This window comes from Phyllobates terribilis, unplaced genomic scaffold (assembly GCF_046119375.1).
Source record: "Phyllobates terribilis strain yellow unplaced genomic scaffold, ASM4611937v1 Scaffold_4__5_contigs__length_816908805, whole genome shotgun sequence".
NCBI lineage: Eukaryota > Metazoa > Chordata > Amphibia > Anura > Dendrobatidae > Phyllobates > Phyllobates terribilis.
In genome coordinates this window covers 725,210,710-725,233,794 of record NW_027362764.1, presented here as the reverse complement: position 1 = coordinate 725,233,794, position 23,085 = coordinate 725,210,710, and the positions used below count along the sequence as shown (strand labels likewise).

At 42.6% G+C, this 23,085-nt stretch overlaps 1 protein-coding gene across 2 annotated transcripts in view; it reads right to left on the bottom strand.

The window, feature by feature from the left end:
- EMC2 (ER membrane protein complex subunit 2) overlaps nt 1–19,286 on the bottom strand; it is an 85,567-nt gene extending 66,281 nt beyond the window's left edge. For both annotated transcript variants that reach the window (XM_073679770.1, XM_073679771.1), the window contains exons 1-3: nt 19,173–19,286; nt 15,108–15,150; nt 1,336–1,449 (exon numbers count right to left, since the gene is read on the bottom strand). In XM_073679770.1, coding sequence (XP_073535871.1) covers nt 1,336–1,449; nt 15,108–15,147 — 154 coding nt within the window. In that variant the 5' untranslated portion in view covers nt 15,148–15,150; nt 19,173–19,286. The remainder of the gene's footprint in view (nt 1–1,335; nt 1,450–15,107; nt 15,151–19,172) is intronic.
- Between the last annotated feature and the right edge of the window lie 3,799 nt (nt 19,287–23,085).

The window sequence follows — 23,085 nt, the reverse complement described above, 5'->3', positions numbered from 1 at the left end:
CCCACTTATTAAACCTGACAGGGCACACCTGTGAAGTGAAAACCATTTCCGGTGACTACCTCTTGAAGCTCATCAAGAGAATGCCAAGAGTGTGCAAAGCAGTCATCAAAGCAAAAGGTGGCTACTTTGAAGAACCTAGAATATAAGACATATTTTCAGTTGTTTCACACTTTTTTGTTAAGTATATAATTCCACATGTGTTAATTCATAGTTTTGATGCCTTCAGTGTGAATGTACAATTTTCATAGTCATGAAAATACAGAAAAATCTTTAAATGAGAAGGTGTGTCCAAACTTTTGGTCTGTACTGTGTGTATATATATATATATATATATATACACACACACACACATTATGCAATATATACATACAGGGCCTTATAGTATTCATACTCCTCCATGAACTTTTCCACATTTTTTTATGTTACCATCCACAAACTTAAATGTATTTTATTGGGATTTTATGTCATTCAGCAACACAAAGTAGCAAGTATTTGTGAAGTGTAAAGGGTGTTTTTTTAAGTTTTTAAAAAATATAAATCCGACAATTATATTAAATAGATTTGAGTATGTGGGTATTCAAAAAATGTGGAAAAGTTCACATTTTCAAGGATATCTATCTAACTATCTATCTCCATATCCAATTCGGAAAATATAGTTACATGTGACATTGTCAGTACGTGTTACCTGGGCAGCCTGGGAGGGACATTGTGTAGCTATAGAGATACTATACAATCCCGTACTGATTTATTATCCTTTTACAGACATAACATTTTTGCATTTAATAAATCCCTATGGGTCGCGCACATGAGTCCCTCTTGCACTGCTGTAGCACCTGGAGAATTGTACTTCCAGGCTGACCTGTTCCGCATCGTCACAGTCTTCGCATTTGGGGAGACTCCCCAGTGTGACCCTACAAGTCAGCGTTACCTTGCAGACAGTAGGGGTCCTATTTCTGGGTTCGCTACCTTTAAAAGGGTGGGGGTGAATTTTTGTGCGCTCTGTTACATTAGTCCTCAAATACTTTGGTTGGAAACAGCCAACAATACAAGTTCAGAATTTCATTATATAAGAAAATATATATAAAAAAAAAAATTTGCAAATTTCATCTCTTTTAAAAGCATTTGGAAAGATACGCAGCCATAGAAGGTAATGAGAAACACACTTTTTATTACCGCACGTAAAGCTCTGGGCTGCTCACAACTTCGTTCCTATATAAACTTCTCCTGACACCAATCGAAAAAAAATATATATATGGGAGTCCCCTGTGGGATATTACGGCTGAGCAGGTGTTCCCAACACCAGTGAGCTGTAAGGAATAAATAGAATAAACTTACTATCGTCTCCGAGTTTGGACGCATGCTCGTTTATCAACTCTTCGCCGACATCGATGATCTGCTCGCTGTTCCTGTAGTTTTCCTCCCGCCAAGTCTTCATCTTGTCACGCATTTCTGAAAAGGAAATGTCAAATTGTTATATCACAGAGGTCTTTAGAAAATACACCATAGTAAAGGAAGGTACAATAAAAGTCCATTAATCCAGCACTTAATCATTAGCCTGGAATTTAAGCACCTGTCTCCTAGCTTGACGCAATATTTCCATCCTCCATATTCGGACACTTATTTCCCATTTCTTATAATAAAGGCTGCAATGAGGTGGAAATGTAAAGAAAAATAAGGCGCAAATGAAAAATAGGCAAAAAACACCAAAATTACGAGCAAATGCAATGATGAATCGGGCGCTCGGGTTTTCCATCCAAACCATCACTTCAAAGTGCTGGCAAAGGAGGCCTTGCGGGTTTATTCCTACGTAACGCGTTTTGAAGCTTATCTAGCTAGAAGAAGCTATGAAATGCGTTTTTAGATAATTTTATCCATAAATAAATATATTTCTCATTTACTTCTGTCTGCACAGTGCTATTTTCACCCTCCTGTCTGTAAACTTTTTTAGCTTTTACCTTTTGAGCAACTTGCGATCCGCTGCTTGTTGAGTGTAGCAGAGACGCTGAGACATTACAGTAAGTGGTGGACGGTCATGATGTCTCTACTCTGTGTCAGGTTGCATACAGGCTTAACAGAGTTGGGCAGTCAATTCATTACACAATTGGAGGAGTACTGCAAGCTGGAAAGCGAGGAAATGGAGGTTCTAGCTCCAATAGTGCTGGCAGAATGCTGAAATGGAAATGCCCACTAAAAGAGAATGGCTGCCAGCTTCAGAAGATGCAAATTGGGCTGATTTCTAGATGCATTAGAATGGTATGTGTTCCAAAAAAACAGTTTCATTTGTAGGAAATTAGGGCAAAGAGACCAAGTTTTTACTGTTTACAAAACCTGAAAAGGTGACAATGATATTCTCTAGCAAGATATCTCAGGCAAAATCTAGAAGATGTACAGTGCCATGAAAAAGTATTCATACCTTGTGAACTTTTCCAAATTTTCTTACCCAGAAACTTACATGTATTTTTTTTTTGGGTGGGGGGGGGGGGGGGGGGGGGGGGGAGTTATGTGATATACTAATAAGAAGTAACAAGTATTTGTAAAGGAAATGATAAATGGGTTTTCTAATTATTTAAAAAATATAAATCTGAGAATTGTGAGGTACATTTGTTTTCAGCCCCCTGGAGTCTGATATCCCTAAATAAAATCCTGAGTGACCAATTGCCTCCAGTAGTCACATAATTAGTAAATTGAGTCCACCTGTGGCGAATATATTCTTAGTATAACTACGGCTGTTCTGTGAAGGCCTCAGAGGTTTGTTTGAGAATACTAGGGATCAAACAGCATCATAAAAAGCAAGGAACACACCAGACAGGTCAGGGATAAAGTTGTGGAAAAGAGTAAAGCAGGGTTAGGTTATAAAAAAATTCCCCAAGATTAAACATCACACTGAGCACTGCTCAAGCTATCATCCCAAAGACTGAAACACCCAAGGACACAGTAAATCAAACGTATAAAAATACTCTGCTGTAAAAAAGTAACAGTAAACAGCAAGTGCTAGTAAAAAGGTGATAAAAAACAGGGTTTTTAGTTGACACGTTTTTTGCAAAAAATGTATACTAAGCCGCTCTACCAACGTCAAGGTAACCCAGATCAGAGCAGTCCCTATCTGATGTATTTAAAAACTGATCATTTTATGTGCATGGCCCACTGTGTCCTTGTGTGTTTCAGTCTTTTGGTGGTGTGAACACTGTCCTACAGACTTGTTCACCGTGTGCATGGCCCATGTGTTTGTAATCAATTCAATTTGTTTCTTGCTTTTGCAAGATTAGGGAGTTCTCCACCCCTCCCTTGTGGGCTATGCACATAAAATGCCGTCCTCTGCAGCGTGTCCACATGGACATTACCTGTTAGATCTGCTCATATAGGTACTATACACATGATCAGTTTTTAAATACATCAGATAGGGACTGCTCTGATCTGGGTTACCTTGACGTTGGTAGAGCGGCTTAGTATACATTTTTTGCAAAAAACGTGTCAACTAAAAACCCTGTTTTTTATCACCTTTTTACTAGCACTTGCTGTTTACTGTTACTTTTTTACAACAGAGTAGTTTTATACGTTTGTTTTACTGTGTCCTTGTGTGTTTCAGTCTTTTGGTGGTGTGAACACTGTCCTACAGACTTGTTTACCGTGTGGATGGCCCATGTGTTTGTAATCTATCATCCAAAAATGTAAGTAGTATATGGCACAACTGCAAACCTACCAAGATATGGCTGTCCACCTCAGCTGACATCCCAGCAAAGAGAGGACAAATTAGAGACACAGAGGCCCATGGTCATTCTGGAGGAGCTGCAGAGATCCACAGCTCAGGAGGGAGAATCTGTCCACAGGACAACTATTAGTCGTATACTCCACAAATATGGCCTTTATGTAACAGTGGCAAGAAGAAAGACATTTTTGAAAGCAAGCCAAAAGAAGTTTTATTTGCAGTTTACAAAAAAAAAAAGTCATGCAGTGGACACAGCAAGCATGTGCAAAAAGGTGCTCTGGTCAGAGGAGCGAAAGTAGAACTTTCTGGGCTTAATGTAAAGTGCTGTGTGTGGAGGCATATCAACACTGCACATCACCCTGAAAACACCATCCCCACCGTCACACATGGTGGTGGCAGCATCATACTATGGGGATGCTTTTCTCCAGCAGGGACAGGGAAGCTGGTCAGAGTTGATGGGAAGATGAATGGAGCTAAGTACAGGGCAATCCTGGAGAAAAACCTGTTAAGATGCTGCAAAAAAACTTGTGACTGGGACGTAGGTTTACCTTCCAGGGGGACGATCCTAAACATACTGCCTGAGCAATAAAGGATGGTTTAGATCAATGGTTGGAAACCTCAGGCCCGCAGGCCATTTATGGCTGGCCCTCGATGACCTTTTATCCGGCCCCCAGGCAGATTCCCAGGGACCGCAGTGCTTGGGATGGCAGCTGTGTTTTGAAGGCCACCAGACCCCAAAAGACTGGCAGCAGTAATTGTAGTAAAAGGTGGTCCTACAAAGTATTGACTCAGGCTAAGTGCCCACGATGCAGAAATGCTGCATATTTTTTCCGCTTCTCCCTGGCAGGAAAAACGCATGCGGATTTTACATGTGTTTTTCCTGCCAGGTAGAAGCGTTAGTAATGCGTTTTGCACATGTATTTCTGCATGCGGGTTATCAAGCGCTTTATATAGTGTGACCAAGTAATAGTTAAAAAAAAAAAAAAAAAAAAAGAAGAATAAAAATGGTAAAAAATAAAAGATTATACTTACCTTCCGATGGCCCCCGGTGTTTTCTCCGCTGCGTCTGGTGTGTTGCATCGGTCGCGGTGATGTGAAAGGACCTGTGATGACGTCACTGAGTCATGTGACAGGTCACGCGACCGCCGACGTCAGCGGTCGCGTGACCTGTCACATGACTTAATGACGTCATGGCAGGTCCTCCCACCACCACGACCCATACAACAGACCGGACAGATCACTGAGGAGGCCGGAGGCCATCAGAAGGTAAGTATAATCTTTATTTTAAATTCTTTTTTTTACAGGTATTATGGTACCTGGGTCTGGAGGAGAGTCTCCTCTTCTCCAAACTCGGGTACCATCCGCACATGAAATCGCTTAATATCCGTATGTGCAAATGTGCTGACACGGATATTAAGCGTCTAAATGCAAGTCAATGGCGGCAATTACGCTGCGTGTCCGCAAAATTAATGGACATGCTGCGGATTATTCCGCAATAATAATCCGCAGCGGAAATTTCCGCAGCATGTGCACAGCACATGCGGATTATCATTGGAGACCATGGGGCACGTATTACCAAGCGTTTAAGCGTTTTCGCTGCGGAAATTCCGCGGCAAAAAACGCTTGAAAAACGCATAGTGGGCACGCAGCCTTAGAAAACCATATATCATTTCCTTTACACTTCACAAATACTTGTCACTTTGTGACGGTATATCACATAAAATACATTTAAGTTTGAGCGTGTAACCTGGAGAAAATGTGGAAAAGTTCACAGGGTATGAATACTTTCACAATTCACTGTATGATGAAGGATACAAAAATATTCTAATTTTCCATGTTCAAAAGGAAAAAAAAACACATTGGGAAAATAGAATGAGGAGAAGGCAGCAGACATGGAGCATCCTTCTGAAATATTAGAGGAGAGAAAATGATTTTCCATGTGCAGACTACACGGTAACACCAGACTAACAAGCCCGACAAGGCCTTCACTTGCCAGCAGCGATCTCACATCTCCCATAAAGCTGTCAGTGTTTTTACAATGAAATTTTTTTTTAAAACTCAACCAAAACCACCCTTGGGTCGTCTTTCCTGTGAGCCGCGGAGAACAAATGCTTCTTGACATAAGGATCCTGGAAAATTCTAAGTGAGCAGTATGGATATCAGCGAGCGTGAATACATCAAAAAACTCGCTCCGGCCAAACACGCAGAAAGGAAACCCTCAGCCGGCCAATGCTGTCTACCTACCAATAACTTGGCGCCGGCTGCAATCCCCACACCAGTATAAACTATCGGGGCCGGGCGATCGGGCTGCGCTCGCTCTGTTCTTAACACATTTGTCACCCAAATGTGGAATTAGTAATTCTGGTAAATCCGGAAAAAGGAAAGACAGAAGGATTATTTCTCTGAGGAATGGCTTTCTGACACCTTCTATTAGCCAGTGTGCTCTACTTTGTGAGCGCTCGTCTTATGAAACATCTGTACTGGACAGGAAAAAAAGGTGTTAGAAAGTCATGCACCGCTCCGCAGACTAAACACCCAGAAACTTATCGACCAAGGGAAGTTCAGCCTTCAGCTGTAAAAGGAGGTAAATTACATCTTCACCAAGAAAAAAAGATGGCGCATGGTGTACAAATACTACCTGTATGGCTGCCGAGTAGAGATGAGCGAACCCGAACATAAAAGTTTGGGTTTTCGTACCAGACACTCAGTGTCCACTGCGAAGCTACAAACACGGGGGCGGGAAGGAGACAGGGCGGGCCGGAGACAGGGCGGGCCAAATTTTTTCCAACTCCAAAGTTCGGGTCTCATAGTTTTCAATGGGTTCGGGTTCAAGTTCGGGTAGAGTTCTGGTACCAGAACCTGAACTTCCACAGGTCCGCTCCTCCCTACTGCCGAGCATCAGGAACTCATTACAATGCAGATAAGAGACACCGCTTATTTTTAGAAATCTTCTTGGACTTTTTTGAAAAAGGGATATTACATGGATTTTCCACCCCTTTAAGTTTACATATGGCAAAACAAAATAACAGACAGATCAGTCATCTATGGTTCCCTCCGCTGACCGTGTGCCCCGTCGGTCTCTCCTCTCCTTAGGCTTCTATTGGCTGCAGTGGTCACAAGTCGACTTCATTGGTAGAGAAGGAGAGGAGATCGGAGACAGACACAGCCAGTGGGATGGAAGAGCACTGGGAAAACTATAAGTGAGCTTGTGCACTCTATTATTTTTTGCCATGCCGGAGCCAGATGTAAATGTAAAGTGAAGGGTGGAAAACCCCTTTAATATTTCCCAAACTATCCCCTGAAAAAAAAAGAAACTAGAAATGCAGTACAGCTATGGAAAAATAATGTGGCGGGCTCGGGAGCTGACCCCTAACATACAGCTGACACCTTGCTGCAAACCTCGGGGATTGGGGATAACCCCTTACAAACCGTGGGCAATAGCATCTAAAAGGGTTTGTCGCTGCCATACGCGCCCTGGCAAAGCCATCAAAGGGTGACACTGCGCTGTCATGACAGCTGGCGGCCTAATGAAGGCAAACGGTCTGTTATTACTTTGACAGCTATAATAAAGTGCATTACAGAAGAACCACTATCTCCATCTCTCTATATACAGTACAGACCAAAAGTTTGGACACACCTTCTCTTTTAAAGATTTTTCTGTATTTTCATGACTATGAAAATTATACATTCACACTGAAGGCATCAACACTATGAATTAACACATGTGGAATTATATACTTAACAAAAAAGTGTGAAACAACTGAAAATATGTCTTATATTCTAGGTTCTTCAAAGTAGCCACCTTTTGCTTTGATGACTGCTTTGCACCCTCTTGGCATTCTCTTGAGGAGCTTCAAGAGGTAGTCACCGGAAATGGTCTTCCAACAATCTTGAAGGAGTTCCCAGAGATGCTTAGCACTTGTTGGCCCTTTTGCCTTCACTCTGCGGTCCAGCTCACCCCAAACCATCTTGATTGGGTTCAGGTCTGGTGACTGTGGAGGCCAGGTCATCTGACGTAGCACCCCATCACTCTCCTTCTTGGTCAAATAGCCCTTACACAGCCTGGAGGTGTGTTTGGGGTCATTGTCCTGTTGAAAAATAAATGATGGTCCAACTAAACGCAAACCGGATGGAATGGCATGCCGCTGCAAGATGCTGTGGTAGACATGCTGGTTCAGTATGCCTTCAATCTTGAATAAATCCCCAACAGTGTCACCAGCAAAGCACCCCCACACCATCACACCTCCTCCTCCATGCTTCACGGTGGGAACCAGGCATGTAGAGTCCATCCGTTCACCTTTTCTGTGTCGCACAAAGACACGGTGGTTGGAACCAAAGATCTCAAATTTGGACTCATCAGACCAAAGCACAGATTTCCACTGGTCTAATGTCCATTTCTTGTGTTCTTTAGCCCAAACAAGTCTCTTCTGCTTGTTGCCTGTCCTTAGCAGTGGTTTCCTAGCAGCTATTTTACCATGAAGGCCTGCTGCACAAAGTCTCCTCTTAACAGTTGTTGAAGACGTGTCTGCTGCTAGAACTCTGTGTGGCATTGACCTGGTCTCTAATCTGAGCTGCTGTTAACCTGCGATTTCTGAGGCTGGTGACTCGGATAAACTTGTCCTCAGAAGCAGAGGTGACTCTTGGTCTTCCTTTCCTGGGGCGGTCCTCATGTGAGCCAGTTTCTTTGCAGCACTTGATGGTTTTTGCAACTGCACTTGGGGACACTTTCAAAGTTATCCCAATTTTTCGCACTGACTGACCTTTATTTCTTAAAGTAATGATGGCCACTCGTTTTTCTTTACTTAGGTGCTTTTTTCTTGCAATAATACAAATTCTAACAGTCTATTCAGTAGGACTATCAGCTGTGTATCCACCTGACTTCTGCACAACACAACTGATGGTCCCAACCCCATTTATAAGGCAAGAAATCCCACTTATTAAACCTGACAGGGCACACCTGTGAAGTGAAAACCATTTCCGGTGACTACCTCTTGAAGCTCATCAAGAGAATGCCATGAGTGTGCAAAGCAGTCATCAAAGCAAAAGGTGGCTACTTTGAAGAACCTAGAATATAAGACATATTTTCAGTTGTTTCACGCTTTTTAGTTAAGTATATAATTCCACATGTGTTAATTCATAGTTTTGATGCCTTCAGTGTGAATGTACAATTTTCATAGTCCGGAAAATACAGAAAAATCTTTAAATGAGAAGGTGTGTCCAAACTTTTGGTCTGTACTGTATATCTATATATAAATATATATAGATAGAGAGAGAGAGAAGTTTTAAGGTCTTGAAAGAAAACATTAAAAATGCTTGTGTAAAGATATATAAAAAAAAATTGCATTTAGGCTATGTTCACACGTTGCGTTTTTTGCTGTGTTTTTTTCTGCAGGCAAAACCTACTAAAAAAAGCAGGTTTTGCTGAATTTTTTACTGCGTTTTTATGTCTCTTGTGCATGCTGATAAAGTTTAGTGTAGTGCCCCCCAACAAAAAGGTGATGCAACTTCCTTAGGGTTTTGCACCAAAAATGCATGGTGTGAACATAGCCTTACTCCGAATTAGTGTCAACAGAATTACAGCTTACCAGCTAATGGCGGGCTCAGATGACCATTTAGCTGGGATGAATGAAATCCGATTTTTCCTCCTTGGACCCACTCGCTCCAAGGAAAAAAAAAAAAAAAAAAAAAAAAAGATCTCAGCATGAACGATTCGCCTCTGAAAGTCGGATGGCTCTCACCCATTCAACTCTATGGGTCCGATTTTCACCGAATGACAATATAGAGAAAGAGGAGATTTTTTTTTTTCTTTCCACTCTCATCAGCACAACTGGACCGATTTTATGGGATGTGGAGAAACTGGGCGTGTGACCCTAGTCTAATAATCCCTACTGTAGTTCTGCCGAGGGAAAATTATAAAAAAAAAAGGTATCAGAAAAGTTCTCAAAATATGGGAACTCCAAAACAAATGATTTTTTCTGATAATATATTACGCCCTCCTCCTAGGAGATGAGCGCAAGTCAGCATAACATGAGATTGTTCGGCATAGGGTGTATGAAAATGGTATTTCTATCAGGGAATATGGAATAATTTTAGGGGAGCTTTCTACTCAGCACCCTCATCTTCTGGCCAGATCGGCTGCTCTGGAGGACTTCATCAACCCGCTTATTTCAATGAGCACGACGCAATACTCTATTCCTCCATTGGGAGTGCTGCAGGGAAAATGAACACTTACTTCCAGGATTCCAAAGAGATCACAGGTTATCGCAGGACGGTTGTTAAAATGCAGTTTAGCACAACCAATGGACGGGTGGGGTTACCTTTCTTTTTAAAGAAAGTAGTCACCTTATACTTGACCACTACTTAAAGACGGGGCATCACTGGGTCTACTTTTTAGTTCTAACAGTCCTCTTAACCTGACGTGACCCTTCAAGTCAGTGCAATGCAAAATGAAGCTAGGTGCGGAGTGATCAGACCAGGGACATCTCATGTAAAGTATATACATTTCCCACACTAACTGTAGAACGGCGCTTAGAGCAAAAACAACCATGTAAATTGCCGCCAGTACTTAGGACGGCATTAGGAGATTTGCTAAACCCGTATTTTCTTTCATATGGAAGTCCTGGTGATGTCTCACGCAGAATGTTTAGTGCTCGCAGACTTCCTTTTGGACACTGCTGCTTCACGTCAGATATTTAGCCTGGCTGCCGGCGTGTTTTATAAGGTCATGACTATTCCAGCTCTTTTGTGGAAAAAAAACATCTCTGGTCTTTTCAGCTGTAATTAAGGGCTCAGAGATTTTTTAGGATGAATAAAAGTTTATTGCTTGTGATGTTCGTAGTGACAGCTTAATATAGATCACCTGTTTCTGCACTGCGGGCCGATGCCGAGAGGTGGGAATGCCTCTACAAGCAGATGGTAAACCGATACAGAGGTCGAGCTGTTCTGTCCGCTCACCCACTGTAATACTAGCTTGTGTTTTACTTGCTACCTTGCCTAAAAGGCAAAAAAAAAACCCTGAAAAGTCCTTGTCTGCACAGTTCTGAACATGATGGATGATGAGCAATGTGGCTGTCAAGTCACGATTTACAGGAGCTGTCTCGCCTACCAAATAGCAGTCTCCCCATGTCTGCATTATACAGGGGCACACAAGGGTAACATCTTGTGCACGCTACGACTGTCAGATGGGAGGCCGCTTCAATCAGCTGTTGGACTGTCACTCATTAAGATAACAGATCTCTCTCCACGTTGCCCCCAAATACATGCACGCTCGGCTCCGATGACAAAGTAAAAGTGGATTGTCCTGTGCCAGCAGATGATCCCCTATCCCTAGGATAGGTGATGGCATGCCGATGGATGAGCGCACTCTGGGACCCGCACAGGTCGGTAGAACAGGGAATGTTACTTATGGTCGTGACGACATAACTTTCCATCCGGCAAAGGCAATGGGAACAGTAGCACTGGAGTGGGAGGTCGGTATTATTGAGAGTGAGTATAAACAATGAGCAAAAAGATTTTCACGGCCGTGGTCAAATAGCCAAGTTGGTAGCCCATAGCCGCCAGACCAGAGCCACACGAAACTCCTACTTGAAGGCATCTCTGGCACCTGTTCTAATTAGGCCTGACACGACGCGCGGGAAGTTTGAAGTGCTCTGGTCCACCAGCCACAAACTATTGACATGGTCGCTGGACCACAGAGAATGTTTTTGCTCAATTCTAGTGAGGATGCTTATTGTTTGTTTTTTTTTTCATTTTTAGGAAGATGGCTTCCCACTGCTAACTTTAAAAATCTGGGAGAAACTCCTACAAATGTGGCTGTGAGGCATAACAAACTGTTCATCCACTGTTTGTTGAATGGTTGTTCAATCATCTTGGCCACTTTAATTAAGTTTTCCAGTTTCGGAAAACCCCTCTTACCTGGCTACAGTTTGTTAAAAAAACAAACAAACAAACTGTGTTTTACTCACCATCCCGGGGTCCAGCGCCGAGTCTGAGCCGCTGCTCCTGGTGTCAGTTATTGTCTGCAGCGCTGGCGTCACGTGGACAGCGCTGCAGACAATGATTGAGCTCGACGGCTCTGAGCGCCTAGCGCCAATAACATACACCGTGTGCAGCGGCGGAGACTCAGTACTGGACTTGGGGAGAGATACAGTAAATAACAGTATGTGGAGGACTCTTTTTTTTTTTTTTTTTTTAAACAAACTGCAGACAGGGAAAAATGGTTTTCTGAAATCAGAAAACCCCTTTTTAAGCAGATCTGGCACCAGATTTCAGGATATACAATGTATTTATTAAGAAAAAGATCTTTTTGACCTGATGTACTTATTTTAGAAATCCATGTCAGGGTGACCTTTTTGATCCTTGAATAATGTGAAAATTAGAATTTTAATTTGAGAATTTTACAGCCACTGTGATATGAATTTTCACAGCAAGTACACCTGCCTCCATAGGTCTGACTGACTGGTGAATACAGGAAACATAATGTGCAGATAAACATATAGGGAGTGAGCTATCAATCAGAGACAAGTGGGGAGAAGCCAGCGGGAGCCCACCCTGGTGACTAGTCATCTTCTCAGTCTCTCTGTTGCCAGCTGCTGTCCCTGGTTGGGCAGCATGACCAGACCACCTCTGACCGGACCCTTTACTATCAAGGGAAACCGAAAAGGAATGGGTTAACGCGTTTCGAAGTATACAACTTGTAGGGTCAGTGAGTTAAAAGTGAGGTAAATGCTGGGAATGGAAATCCCCCCGGTCAACAGCTGTAGACCAAGGGGATTTCCATTCCCAGGATTTACCTCACTTTTAACTCACTGCCACTACAAGTTCTATACTTGGAAAGGAGTTGACTGTTGAACCACATATCTTTGGAATCTAGTCTTCTTATTGGTGGCAACGCAGGTTAACCCATTCATTTCCAGCTTCTCTTGATTTCTCCTCGTGAGTCTGCAGCAGCCTAAGCCTCATTAGTGTTTGTGTGTACACAATCCTACGAGTTGCGCACAATTGTGCAGTTTTATTCTCATTTTTCTAACCACATAAGATCCTATTGCGCTTTTCTGGTTTTTCCATTTTTTTCTTATTTCAGACCTTTATTATGGCATATTGGGGGACTGACTGGTGTATGTTAAGCGAGTCTTTCACTGGAGTAAGGGGCGGTCTGTGCGCCACAAACTGAAATCTGTGAACAGCAGAAAATTTCCATCACAATTAGCCTCAATTTCTGCCATAAATTGTCATGAATTGGGTCTGGCCTCACCGCCTCCTCTAAGCCCTACTCGCTTTTAGGATTTAGGAAAGTGGCTAAGATGTTGCAAAACTGAAAAAAAAAAAGCTTGTTTCTTTTTTGCATATATTGTGCGTTCCGCACAAACATTTTGTGGCTTTTAAGCAGCACCAAACTGGTGCCCTTGCAGTAATAAATTGCCCCATTACTTTATAAAGGTGGCTACACAAAGCGGGGAGGGCACTATACTACAGAGAAAAAACAAGGGGAAAGGGAAAGGGAAAACGTATGTCAGCTCACCATGTAATAGCCAGACTCATCCAGTCCCAACGAAGTCTTGCAGCGGAGACGCCCAGGTCACGGGCTACCAAGGTTCAAGTAATGAGAAAGCAAGCAAAGATGTCTCCAGCAGGACCAGGGTTGTATATATCTTGTTAAAACTTCACTTTTAATTTCAAATTGTAAAAGCCAAGGATGAGTTACAGAATGAGCAATATAGCGGCTCTTAGGTACAGCACATTCCAACGTGTTTCGGCTAAACCTTATTCATGGAATAATGTGAGAACTAAGCCTACTAGCTGAAGTTAAATAAAAAACACTTCTTGGTGATTGCTTCAGGTGTTGGACCACAGCCCAGAGGAGAATTAACCCACTATTGGCAGCTAAAATTAACTACAGCAAAAAAGCACAAAAAACTACATAAAATTGGACATGAGATAGAATGGAATACAAAATTAGTGGAAATACAAAATGAGTGAGAGATACATGCAGAAACAAAAACAAAAAGATCTTTTATGCCGTGGAGCAGTAAAACACATAATAATGATCATAATAATCACTAAGCATCCTTTATGTCTGGTGAGCATGACTGTTTTAAACACCATTAGAGTATAAATATAGTTAGTATATGTAGTCCCATTAAAAAAATATATATATATATATATCTTTTTTCTCAAAGATATATATATATTTTTTTTAATGGGACTACATATACTAACTATATTTATACTCTAATGGTGTTTAAAACAGTCATGCTCACCAGACATAAAGGATGCTTAGTGATTATTATGATCATTATTATGTGTTTTACTGCTCCACGGCATAAAAGATCTTTTTGTTTTTGTTTCTGCATGTATCTCTCACTCATTTTGTATTTCCACTAATTTTGTATTCCATTCTATCTCATGTCCAATTTTATGTAGTTTTTTGTGCTTTTTTGCTGTAGTTAATTTTAGCTGCCAATAGTGGGTTAATTCTCCTCTGGGCTGTGGTCCAACACCTGAAGCAATCACCAAGAAGTGTGTTTTATTTAACTTCAGCTAGTAGGCTTAGTTCTCACATTATTCCATGAATAAGGTTTAGCCGAAACGCGTTGGAATGTGCTGTACCTAAGAGCCGCTATATTGCTCATTCTGTAACTCATCCTTGGCTTTTACAATTTGAAATTAAAAGTGAAGTTTTAACAAGATATATACAACCCTGGTCCTGCTGGAGACATCTTTGCTTGCTTTCTCATTACTATACTACAGACACTTACTTGTTTATAGTTCATGATTTGGGTGTTTTAAGGTGATACAAACACTCCAATGAATAAATGTCTGCGAGACTTATGTCTAACATGGATCTTGGGTTACATGAAAAGCTGCATCACAAATTCTGCTACTATCTCACCCCTGACTACTACACATCGTCAATTAGTCAGTCACAATGCACCACTGCGTCTGTGTACAGACAACGCGCCAATGTGAGAGGTGTAGACTGTCAGAAGTTCATACAATCTGGAAACTCCCAGGAAAAGGCAGAAATTGGAATTCAGGTTTAGATGGTGAAGAAAGTCGGCCACAGCGCATAAGTCTCGAAATTACTGGAAGCGTAAACAGAGCAGCACGGTGGCTCAGTGGTTAGCACTGCAGCCTTGCCGCATTGGGGTCCTGGGTTTAAATTCCACCAAGGACAGCATCTGTAAGGAGTTTGTATGTTCTCCCCGTGTTTGAGTGGGTTTCCTCCAGGTTCTCCAGTTTCCTCCCATACTACAAACACATACTGATAGGGAAAGTAGGTTGTGAGCCCCAATGGGGACAGTGCCGATAATGTCTGTAAAGCGCTGTGGAATATGATGGCGCTATATAAGAGAGTAAAACAAATAAATCACATAATGTTCACGATATTTACATAACTTACCTTCCCACGTCACATCATACATGTCCGAGACCTTGGCCATTGTCTGTAACATAAAACATAAACTATATTACAACACTAAAGTATAAAATCACATCCTAAAGGGGTTGCCCAGGACTGTGGTATTAGAAGTAGTGTTGATCGAGTATGCATCGCTAACCCTTTCCGGCGAGCACGCTCGGGTGCTCGCCGAGTATTTTGGCGTGCTCGGACTTTCATTTACGATCGCCGCGCCTGCAAGTGTCACGACTGTTAGACAGCTGTGACACATGCAAAGACTGTCTGTCAGATAGACAGCTTGCAGAGATTACCTGTCAGATAGGCAATCTCTGCATGTGTCACAGCTGTCTAACAGCCATGACACTTGCAGGCGTGAAAATGAAAGGCAGAGCACGCCAAAATACTCGGCAAGCACCCGAGCATGCTCGCCGGAAAGGGTTAATGATACATACTCGATCAACACTAATTAGAAGGGGTCGCCCGGGACTATGGCATTACAAGGGGATGTCCAGTGAGAACACGTTCTCACTTCTCCACAGGACATTTTGCAACAGGATAAAAGTAACCGCTTCTGCCAATCAGTGCGGGTCCCAGCAGTCGAACTCCCACCACAGAGATAGGTGATAACTTATTTCCACTGGACAGCCCCTTTAATGACTCATCCATAGAGGTGGTCATCAATATTAGATTGGTGGGGATCCGCCACCAATCAGTTATTTGCAGCTCCAGCTATGGCCGGATGTACACTGTGTACAGACCAGGAAAGATCTAGGAGAATAATAAATGAATTACAGTAACCCTTATTGTAAATGTCGTAAAGAGAAGAAAAAAAAAATTGTAACAATAGAATTGTCTTTTTGGAGTCACCGCACGCCACAAAAAAAATGCAATAAAAAACGTAAGGTAGAACGGTATGTACTTCAAAAAAGTAACAATAAAAATGGCAGCTCATCACACACAAAAAAAAGTCCTCATACAGCTCCATGGACAGTAAAATAAAAAAAAATGGAAACAAATGAATTTCTTCTCCCCCAGGATTCAGAATCTTTCTTAGCCACTAAAATGTAAAGAAGAACTATATAGGGTAAGCTCGATATCACCACAATAATTATACTGCACCGGAGAATCACGCTGCCAGATCACTTTTACAGTAAACTGAAAGCCGTACAGACAAAACTCAAAAATACAATGGCGGAATTGTGATTTTTTTTTATTTCACCACACTTGGAATTTTGTTTTTGGAATTTCAGTACATTTTGGGGTAAAATGAAAAGTGTCATTCACAAATGCAACTCGTCCTGTAAAAAAAAAAAAAAAAAAGCTCTCATACGGTTGTGTTAATGGAAGAGAAAAAAAGAAAAAAAAGCTGTGGCTCTTGGAAGATGAGGAGAAAAAAATAAATATAATCACAAAAAATGCTGCATTAATATATATATAAATACTTTTTTTTTTTTTTTAAACATGTTTTCCCATATGAGGATTAAAAAAAAATGTAAATGTATCATGGCATTCTCCTGCATGTCAGCATATCGGGCCCGCGCGTAGAAACCGGTTGTACAACCTCAGGCTACAAGTTTGCAGGGACTATGTGACTGCAGACTTGTGAATCCTCAGATCCCACGCACTGCTCACTGTGAGGATTCTCCAGTGTTGGCACCAAGAGAGTGCGGTCATGTGACTGCAAGCATGTGATCTGCATACCTTTGGCCACATTCGACTAGACTGTATTTGACCTCTCACTATAAGCATGCATGATGAGGATTCACAAGACTGCAGTAACATAGACTGACTGCAGACTTGTAGCCTTGGATGGACAATCCCTTTAAAATACCATACTGCATGCATCCTCTAGTAGGTATACATATAGGACAGCCCTGGGCGCTCTCCATGGTAAGCCCAGTCTGTTTTCTATGTTGCAGGGCCTAACAAACAGACCCAAAAATTATCATGATGGAACAGGTGCAGCACATGGCAGCAATCTATGAGCTCCAAAATCGCTGATAGTTCAGCTCCAATTTCATATAGGAGTCTTCTCTCTCAGACTCTGTACAAATCTGAAGTTATGTCTGGCTGAGTGTGTACAGGAGTATCCTATCCTACATAAGTAAGAACGTATGGCCCCTGCCGTGGCGTGTATGTATATGCTCTGTGCCAGTGTGTACGAGCTGCTTTCCTCCAGACGTCCTATATCCTCACAGAAACACTATACGGCAGCACAATGAAAAATTACTGTATATACTCGAGTATAAGCCGAAGAACCTAATTTTACCACAAAAAACTGAGAAAACTTATTGACTTGAGTATAAGCCTAGGGTGGGAAATGCAGCAGTTACTGGTAAATTTCCCCATCCTGGCATGCATGGCCCCTTCACCCCCCAATCCTGCCATGCACGGCCCCGTCAACCCCAATCCTGGCATGCACGGCCCCTTCACCCCCCAATCCTGGCATGCACGGCCCCTTCACCCCCCAATCCTGGCATGCACGGCCCCTTCACCCCCCAATCCTGGGATGCACGGCCCTTTCATCCACATTGCTGGTATGCACGACCCCTTTCATCCCCATATCCTGGTAGGCACGGCCCCTTTCATCCCCATATCCTGGTAGGCACGGCCCCTTAAATCCCCATATCCTGGTAGGCACGGCCCCTTTCATCCCCATATCCTGGTAGGCACGGCCCCTTTCATCCCCATATCCTGGTAGGCACGGCCCCTTTCATCCCCATATCCTGGTAGGCACGGCCCCCTCATCCCCCAATCATTTCAAGTTACCACCAGGAAACAAAGCACAAAGATCAGAGGTAAGTACAGGATTGTTTTTTTTACCGTTTTGCCGCACAGCAGAGCCGGGGGGGGGAGGGGTGTCTTCTAACCTTTCTTCAAGAGCACATGCCCCAATCCATTGACACCAGCGGCATGGCCTTGCCGATGGCCCAATCTCTGATGCGGCTATACCAGTCAGATTTGCCTCTGCAGCACGGGAGAAGAGGGACTGAGGCTGGTGACCAACCAGTGATCTGACCAGTTTCAGAGCAGTGCATGCAATCTCTATAGCAAAGAGATTTTAAGTGCAGCACTCCTTGACTTTAGAGAACGTCCACCGCTGATAGCCTGCAGTGGTGGCCGGTAATCCTGGGCGACAAGCTGTACACAACAGAATTGCATTTTTAAGAACAGAGAGGATTGTTAATGGCAAAGTTGCTCATTTTTACAAGAACGTTACAGTTTTACCCATTAATGAGAAAACCGCTTTCTGAAGGTGCTGACCAGAAGCAGACAACCCCTTCAAGGCCGGGTTCACACTGCCATGTGTAGCTCATTTTCTGTTCCCCATCCTAAGACAACATAAACAGCATCTGACAGACTCTACAGATGGGGTTCGTCTGGTTGTTGTTCAGGGGGGCAGAGCATTCGACACAAGTGAGCCGGTTATCTGGGACTCCATGAGCGCCTGGCCCGTGCCCCTATCACCGCCATGTGCTACCTCTCCAGAGCCGAGCTCAGACATGCAGGGGCTGTACATTTCCAGTGTTTATTCCATATACTTAGCACAACACATCTAAAATGCACCATTAACTCCTCGCGCTCATCTGAACAGGCCCCACAGCTCAGTCATCAACACCATAGGAATAAAATGAGTTTTCCATAGCAACCAATCAAAACGCATCTTACAGCTGATAAATGAAAGCTGGAAGCTGATTGGTTGGTATAAGTGAGGAAAAGAAAGTAATTGTTCATAGCAACCAATCAAATCACTTGTCACATAGTCCAACCACCAATGTAAGCTCGCATCTGACTGGCGGCTACAGAGTTGCGCACAGCTGTCAGGTGACTGCCTTCTTCGCACCCTTTGGTGTTTTGTTTCAATAGATGTGGCGGCACAGAGTCACCTACAGCGGTCACCGCCCGGGGGTCGGCCCGGTGTGGCTCCTGACTGCCGGGACGCTGCACTCATCCCTGCACACACGGCAGCACAGCGCCGCGCCCTGTGTAACGTACGCCCGCTGCCCTGTGTGCTCACCGCACACTGTATAATACAAGCAGACACCATTACTACCGGTCTGTACTTACTACAAGCCGGCAGGGGATGATTGGTGGAGGAGGAAGCCGGGATGTGACGTCTGACGTCACTAGGGTTGATGCACGCAAGCACGTACTGTGCGTGTGATGTCACCTGGCGCGGAGAGAGGGCGGGGCTTCTGCGCAGTGTTGCCATGGAAGCGAGAATTGTTTTGTCTGTCCCTGAACATGGAGACAGTGAGAGATATACATGAGCTAGAGAGATAGATAATAGAGAAAGAGAATAGAGAGAGATAATAGAGATAAAGAGAGAAATAATAGAGAAAGAGAATAGAGAGATAATAGAGAGAGATAATAGAGAGATAGATAATGAGAGATAATAGAGATAATAGAGAGAAATAATAGAGATAATAGAGAAAGATAGAGAGAGATACATAATAGAGAGATAGATAATGAGAGATAATAGAGAGAAATAATAGAGAAAGATAATAGAGATAAAGAGAGATATACAGTACAGACCAAAAGTTTGGACACACCTCATTTAAAGATTTTTCTGTATTTTCCTGACTATGAAAATTGTACATTCACACTGAAGGCATCAAAACTATGAATTAACACATGTGGAATTATATACTTAACAAAAAAGTGTGAAACAACTGAAAATATGTCTTATATTCTAGGTTCTTCAAAGTAGCCACCTTTTGCTTTGATGACTGCTTTGCACACTCTTGGCATTCTCTTGATGAGCTTCAAGAGGTAGTCACCGGAAATGGTCTTCCAACAATCTTGAAGGAGTTCCCAGAGATGCTTAGCACTTGTTGGCCCTTCTGCCTTCACTCTGCGGTCCAGCTCACCCCAAACCATCTCGATTGTGTTCAGGTCTGGTGACTGTGGAGGCCAGGTCATCTGGCATAGCACCCCATCACTCTCCTTCTTGGTCAAATAGCCCTTACACAGCCTGGAGGTGTGTCTGGGGTCATTGTCCTGTTGAAAAATAAATGATAGTCCAACTAAACGCAAACCGGATGGAATAGCATGCCGCTGCAAGATGCTGTGGTAGCCATGCTGGTTCAGTATGCCTTCAATTTTGAATAAATCCCCAACAGTGTCACCAGCAAAGCACCCCCACACCATCACACCTCCTCCTCCATGCTTCACGGTGGGAACCAGGCATGTAGAGTCCAACCGTTCACCTTTTCTGCGTCGCACAAAGACACGGTGGTTGGAACCAAAGATCTCAAATTTGGACTTATCAGACCAAAACACAGATTTCCACTGGTCTAATGTCCATTCCTTGTGTTCTTTAGCCCAAACAAGTCTCTCCTGCTTGTTGCCGGTCCTTAGCAGTGGTTTCCTAGCAGCTATTTTACCATGAAGGCCTGCTGCACAAAGTCTCCTCTTAACAGTTGTCGTAGAGATGTGTCTGCTGCTAGAACTCTGTGTGGCATTGACCTGGTCTCTAATCTGAGCTGCTGTTAACCTGCGATTTCTGAGGCTGGTGACTCGGATAAACTTATCCTCAGAAGCAGAGGTGACTCTTGGTCTTCCTTTCCTGGGGCGGTCCTTATGTGAGCCAGTTTCTTTGTAGCGCTTGATGGTTTTTGCAACTGCACTTGGAGACACTTTCAAAGTTTGCCCAATTTTTCGGACTGACTGACCTTCATTTCTTAAAGTAATGATGACCACTCGTTTTTCTTTACTTAGCTGCTTTTTTCTTGCAATAATACAAATTCTAACAGTCTATTCAGTAGGACTATCAGCTGTGTATCCACCTGACTTCTGCACAACACAACTGATGGTCCCAACCTCATTTATAAGGCAAGAAATCCCACTTATTAAACCTGACAGGGCACACCTGTGAAGTGAAAACCATTTCCGGTGACTACCTCTTGAAGCTCATCAAGAGAATGCCAAGAGTGTGCAAAGCAGTCATCAAAGCAAAAGGTGGCTACTTTAAAGAACCTAGAATATAAGACATATTTTCAGTTGTTTCACACTTTTTTGTTAAGTATATAATTCCACATGTGTTAATTCATAGTTTTGATGCCTTCAGTGTGAATGTACAATTTTCAAAGTCATGAAAATACAGAAAAATCTTTAAATGAGAAGGTGTGTCCAAACTTTTGGTCTGTACTGTACATGAGCTAGAGAGATAGATAATAGAGAGAGATAATGAGAGATAAGAGAGATAATGAGCGATAATAGAAAGATAATAGAGAGAGATAATGAGAGATAATAGAGAGATAATAGAGAGAGATAGTAGAGAGAAATAATAGAGAGAGATAATGAGAGATAATAATGAGAGATAATAGAGAGAGATAATGAGAGATAATGAGCGATAATAGAGAGAGATAATAGAGATAATGAGAGATAATAGAGAGAGATAAGGAGAGATAATAGAGAGAGATAATAGAGAGAAAGATAATAGAGAGAGAAAATGAGAGATAATAGAGAGAGATAATAGAGAGCAATAATGAGAGATAAGAGAGAGATAATACAGAGAGATGATAGAGATAATAGAGAGATAATGAGAGATAATAGAGAGAGATAGATAATAGAGAGAGATAATGATAGATAATAGAGAGAGATAATAGAGAGCAATAATGAGAGATAAGAGAGAGATAATACAGAGAGATGATAGAGATAATAGAGAGATAATGAGAGATAATAGCGATAGATCATAGAGAGAGAGATAATATAGATACTAGAGATAGATAATGAGAGATAATAGCGATAGATAATAGAGAGAGATAATAGAGAGATAATAGAGATCGATAATAGAGAGAGAGAGATGATAGATAATAGAGAAAGATAATAGAGAAAGAAAGATAATAGAGAGAGAGATAATAGAGAAAGATAATAGCGAGAGATAATAGAGAGAGAGATAATATAGATAATAGAGAGATAACAGATATAGCTAAGAGAGATAATATAGATAATAGAGATAAATGATAGATAATAGAGAGAGATAATAGAGATAAATGATAGATAATAGAGAGATAGATATGTGATAGATGATAGATAGATAGTAAATAGATAATATATAGATAGAAAATAGAGAATAAGAAAGAGATAAGATAGATAATAGATTAATAATAGATATGGGATAGATAGATAATATAGATAGATAGATATATGGAAAAAGAAAATCTCAAGCAGCACACACAAACCGTTTCACAGAAAGCAGGGTGTCCATCCTAGTAGTAACCCTTGTATATAAAATAAAAATACGGACAGCACTCCTTCCAAAAAGCAGGTGGTTTATTAGCCCAAAAAGGGTCTGTAGCGACGTTTCGGCCCTATGTGTGAGCCTTTCTCAAGCTGTTTTGGCATAGCTCCCAACCATCCCGGTTTCCTCGAGACTCTTCCGCTTTGAGGGCTCAGTCCCACATCCCCCGACATGGCTCAGATGTTCTCCCGGCTGTGGAGGGTGGTGGGGCGGGTTGCGGTGGTGGAGCAGCAGGCACACGCAGTAGCCGGCAGCTGCCACTACCACGTGTGCCCGCTGCTAAAGATAATGAATATTCACTCCTCTCCACGCCCTCTTTAGTAGCGGGCACAGAGGATCGCGGAGCAATAGCAGGAGCGCGGCCGCTGCTGTGTGCGCTATTAAGGAGAAGGACTATTCACTGCTCTCCACGCACATAGTCCCGGCGTGGAGAGGAGTGAATGTCCCCGCAGCTCACCTCGGAATCTGAGGACCCATGGCAGTGATGTCATGCGCTGCTCATATGCTGAGAACAGCAACTGACAGACAGAACGCAGCACTGGAGCAGAGGGGAGGAAGGTGAGTAGAAGTGTTTATTTTTTTCATGTGTGCAGTGATGGGGGGCCGTGCATACCAGGATTGGGTCTGAGGGGGCCATGCATACCAGGACTGGGGATGAAGGGGCCATGCATACCAGGATTGGGGATGATGGGGCCATGCATACCAGGATTGGGGATGATGGGGTGCCATGCATAC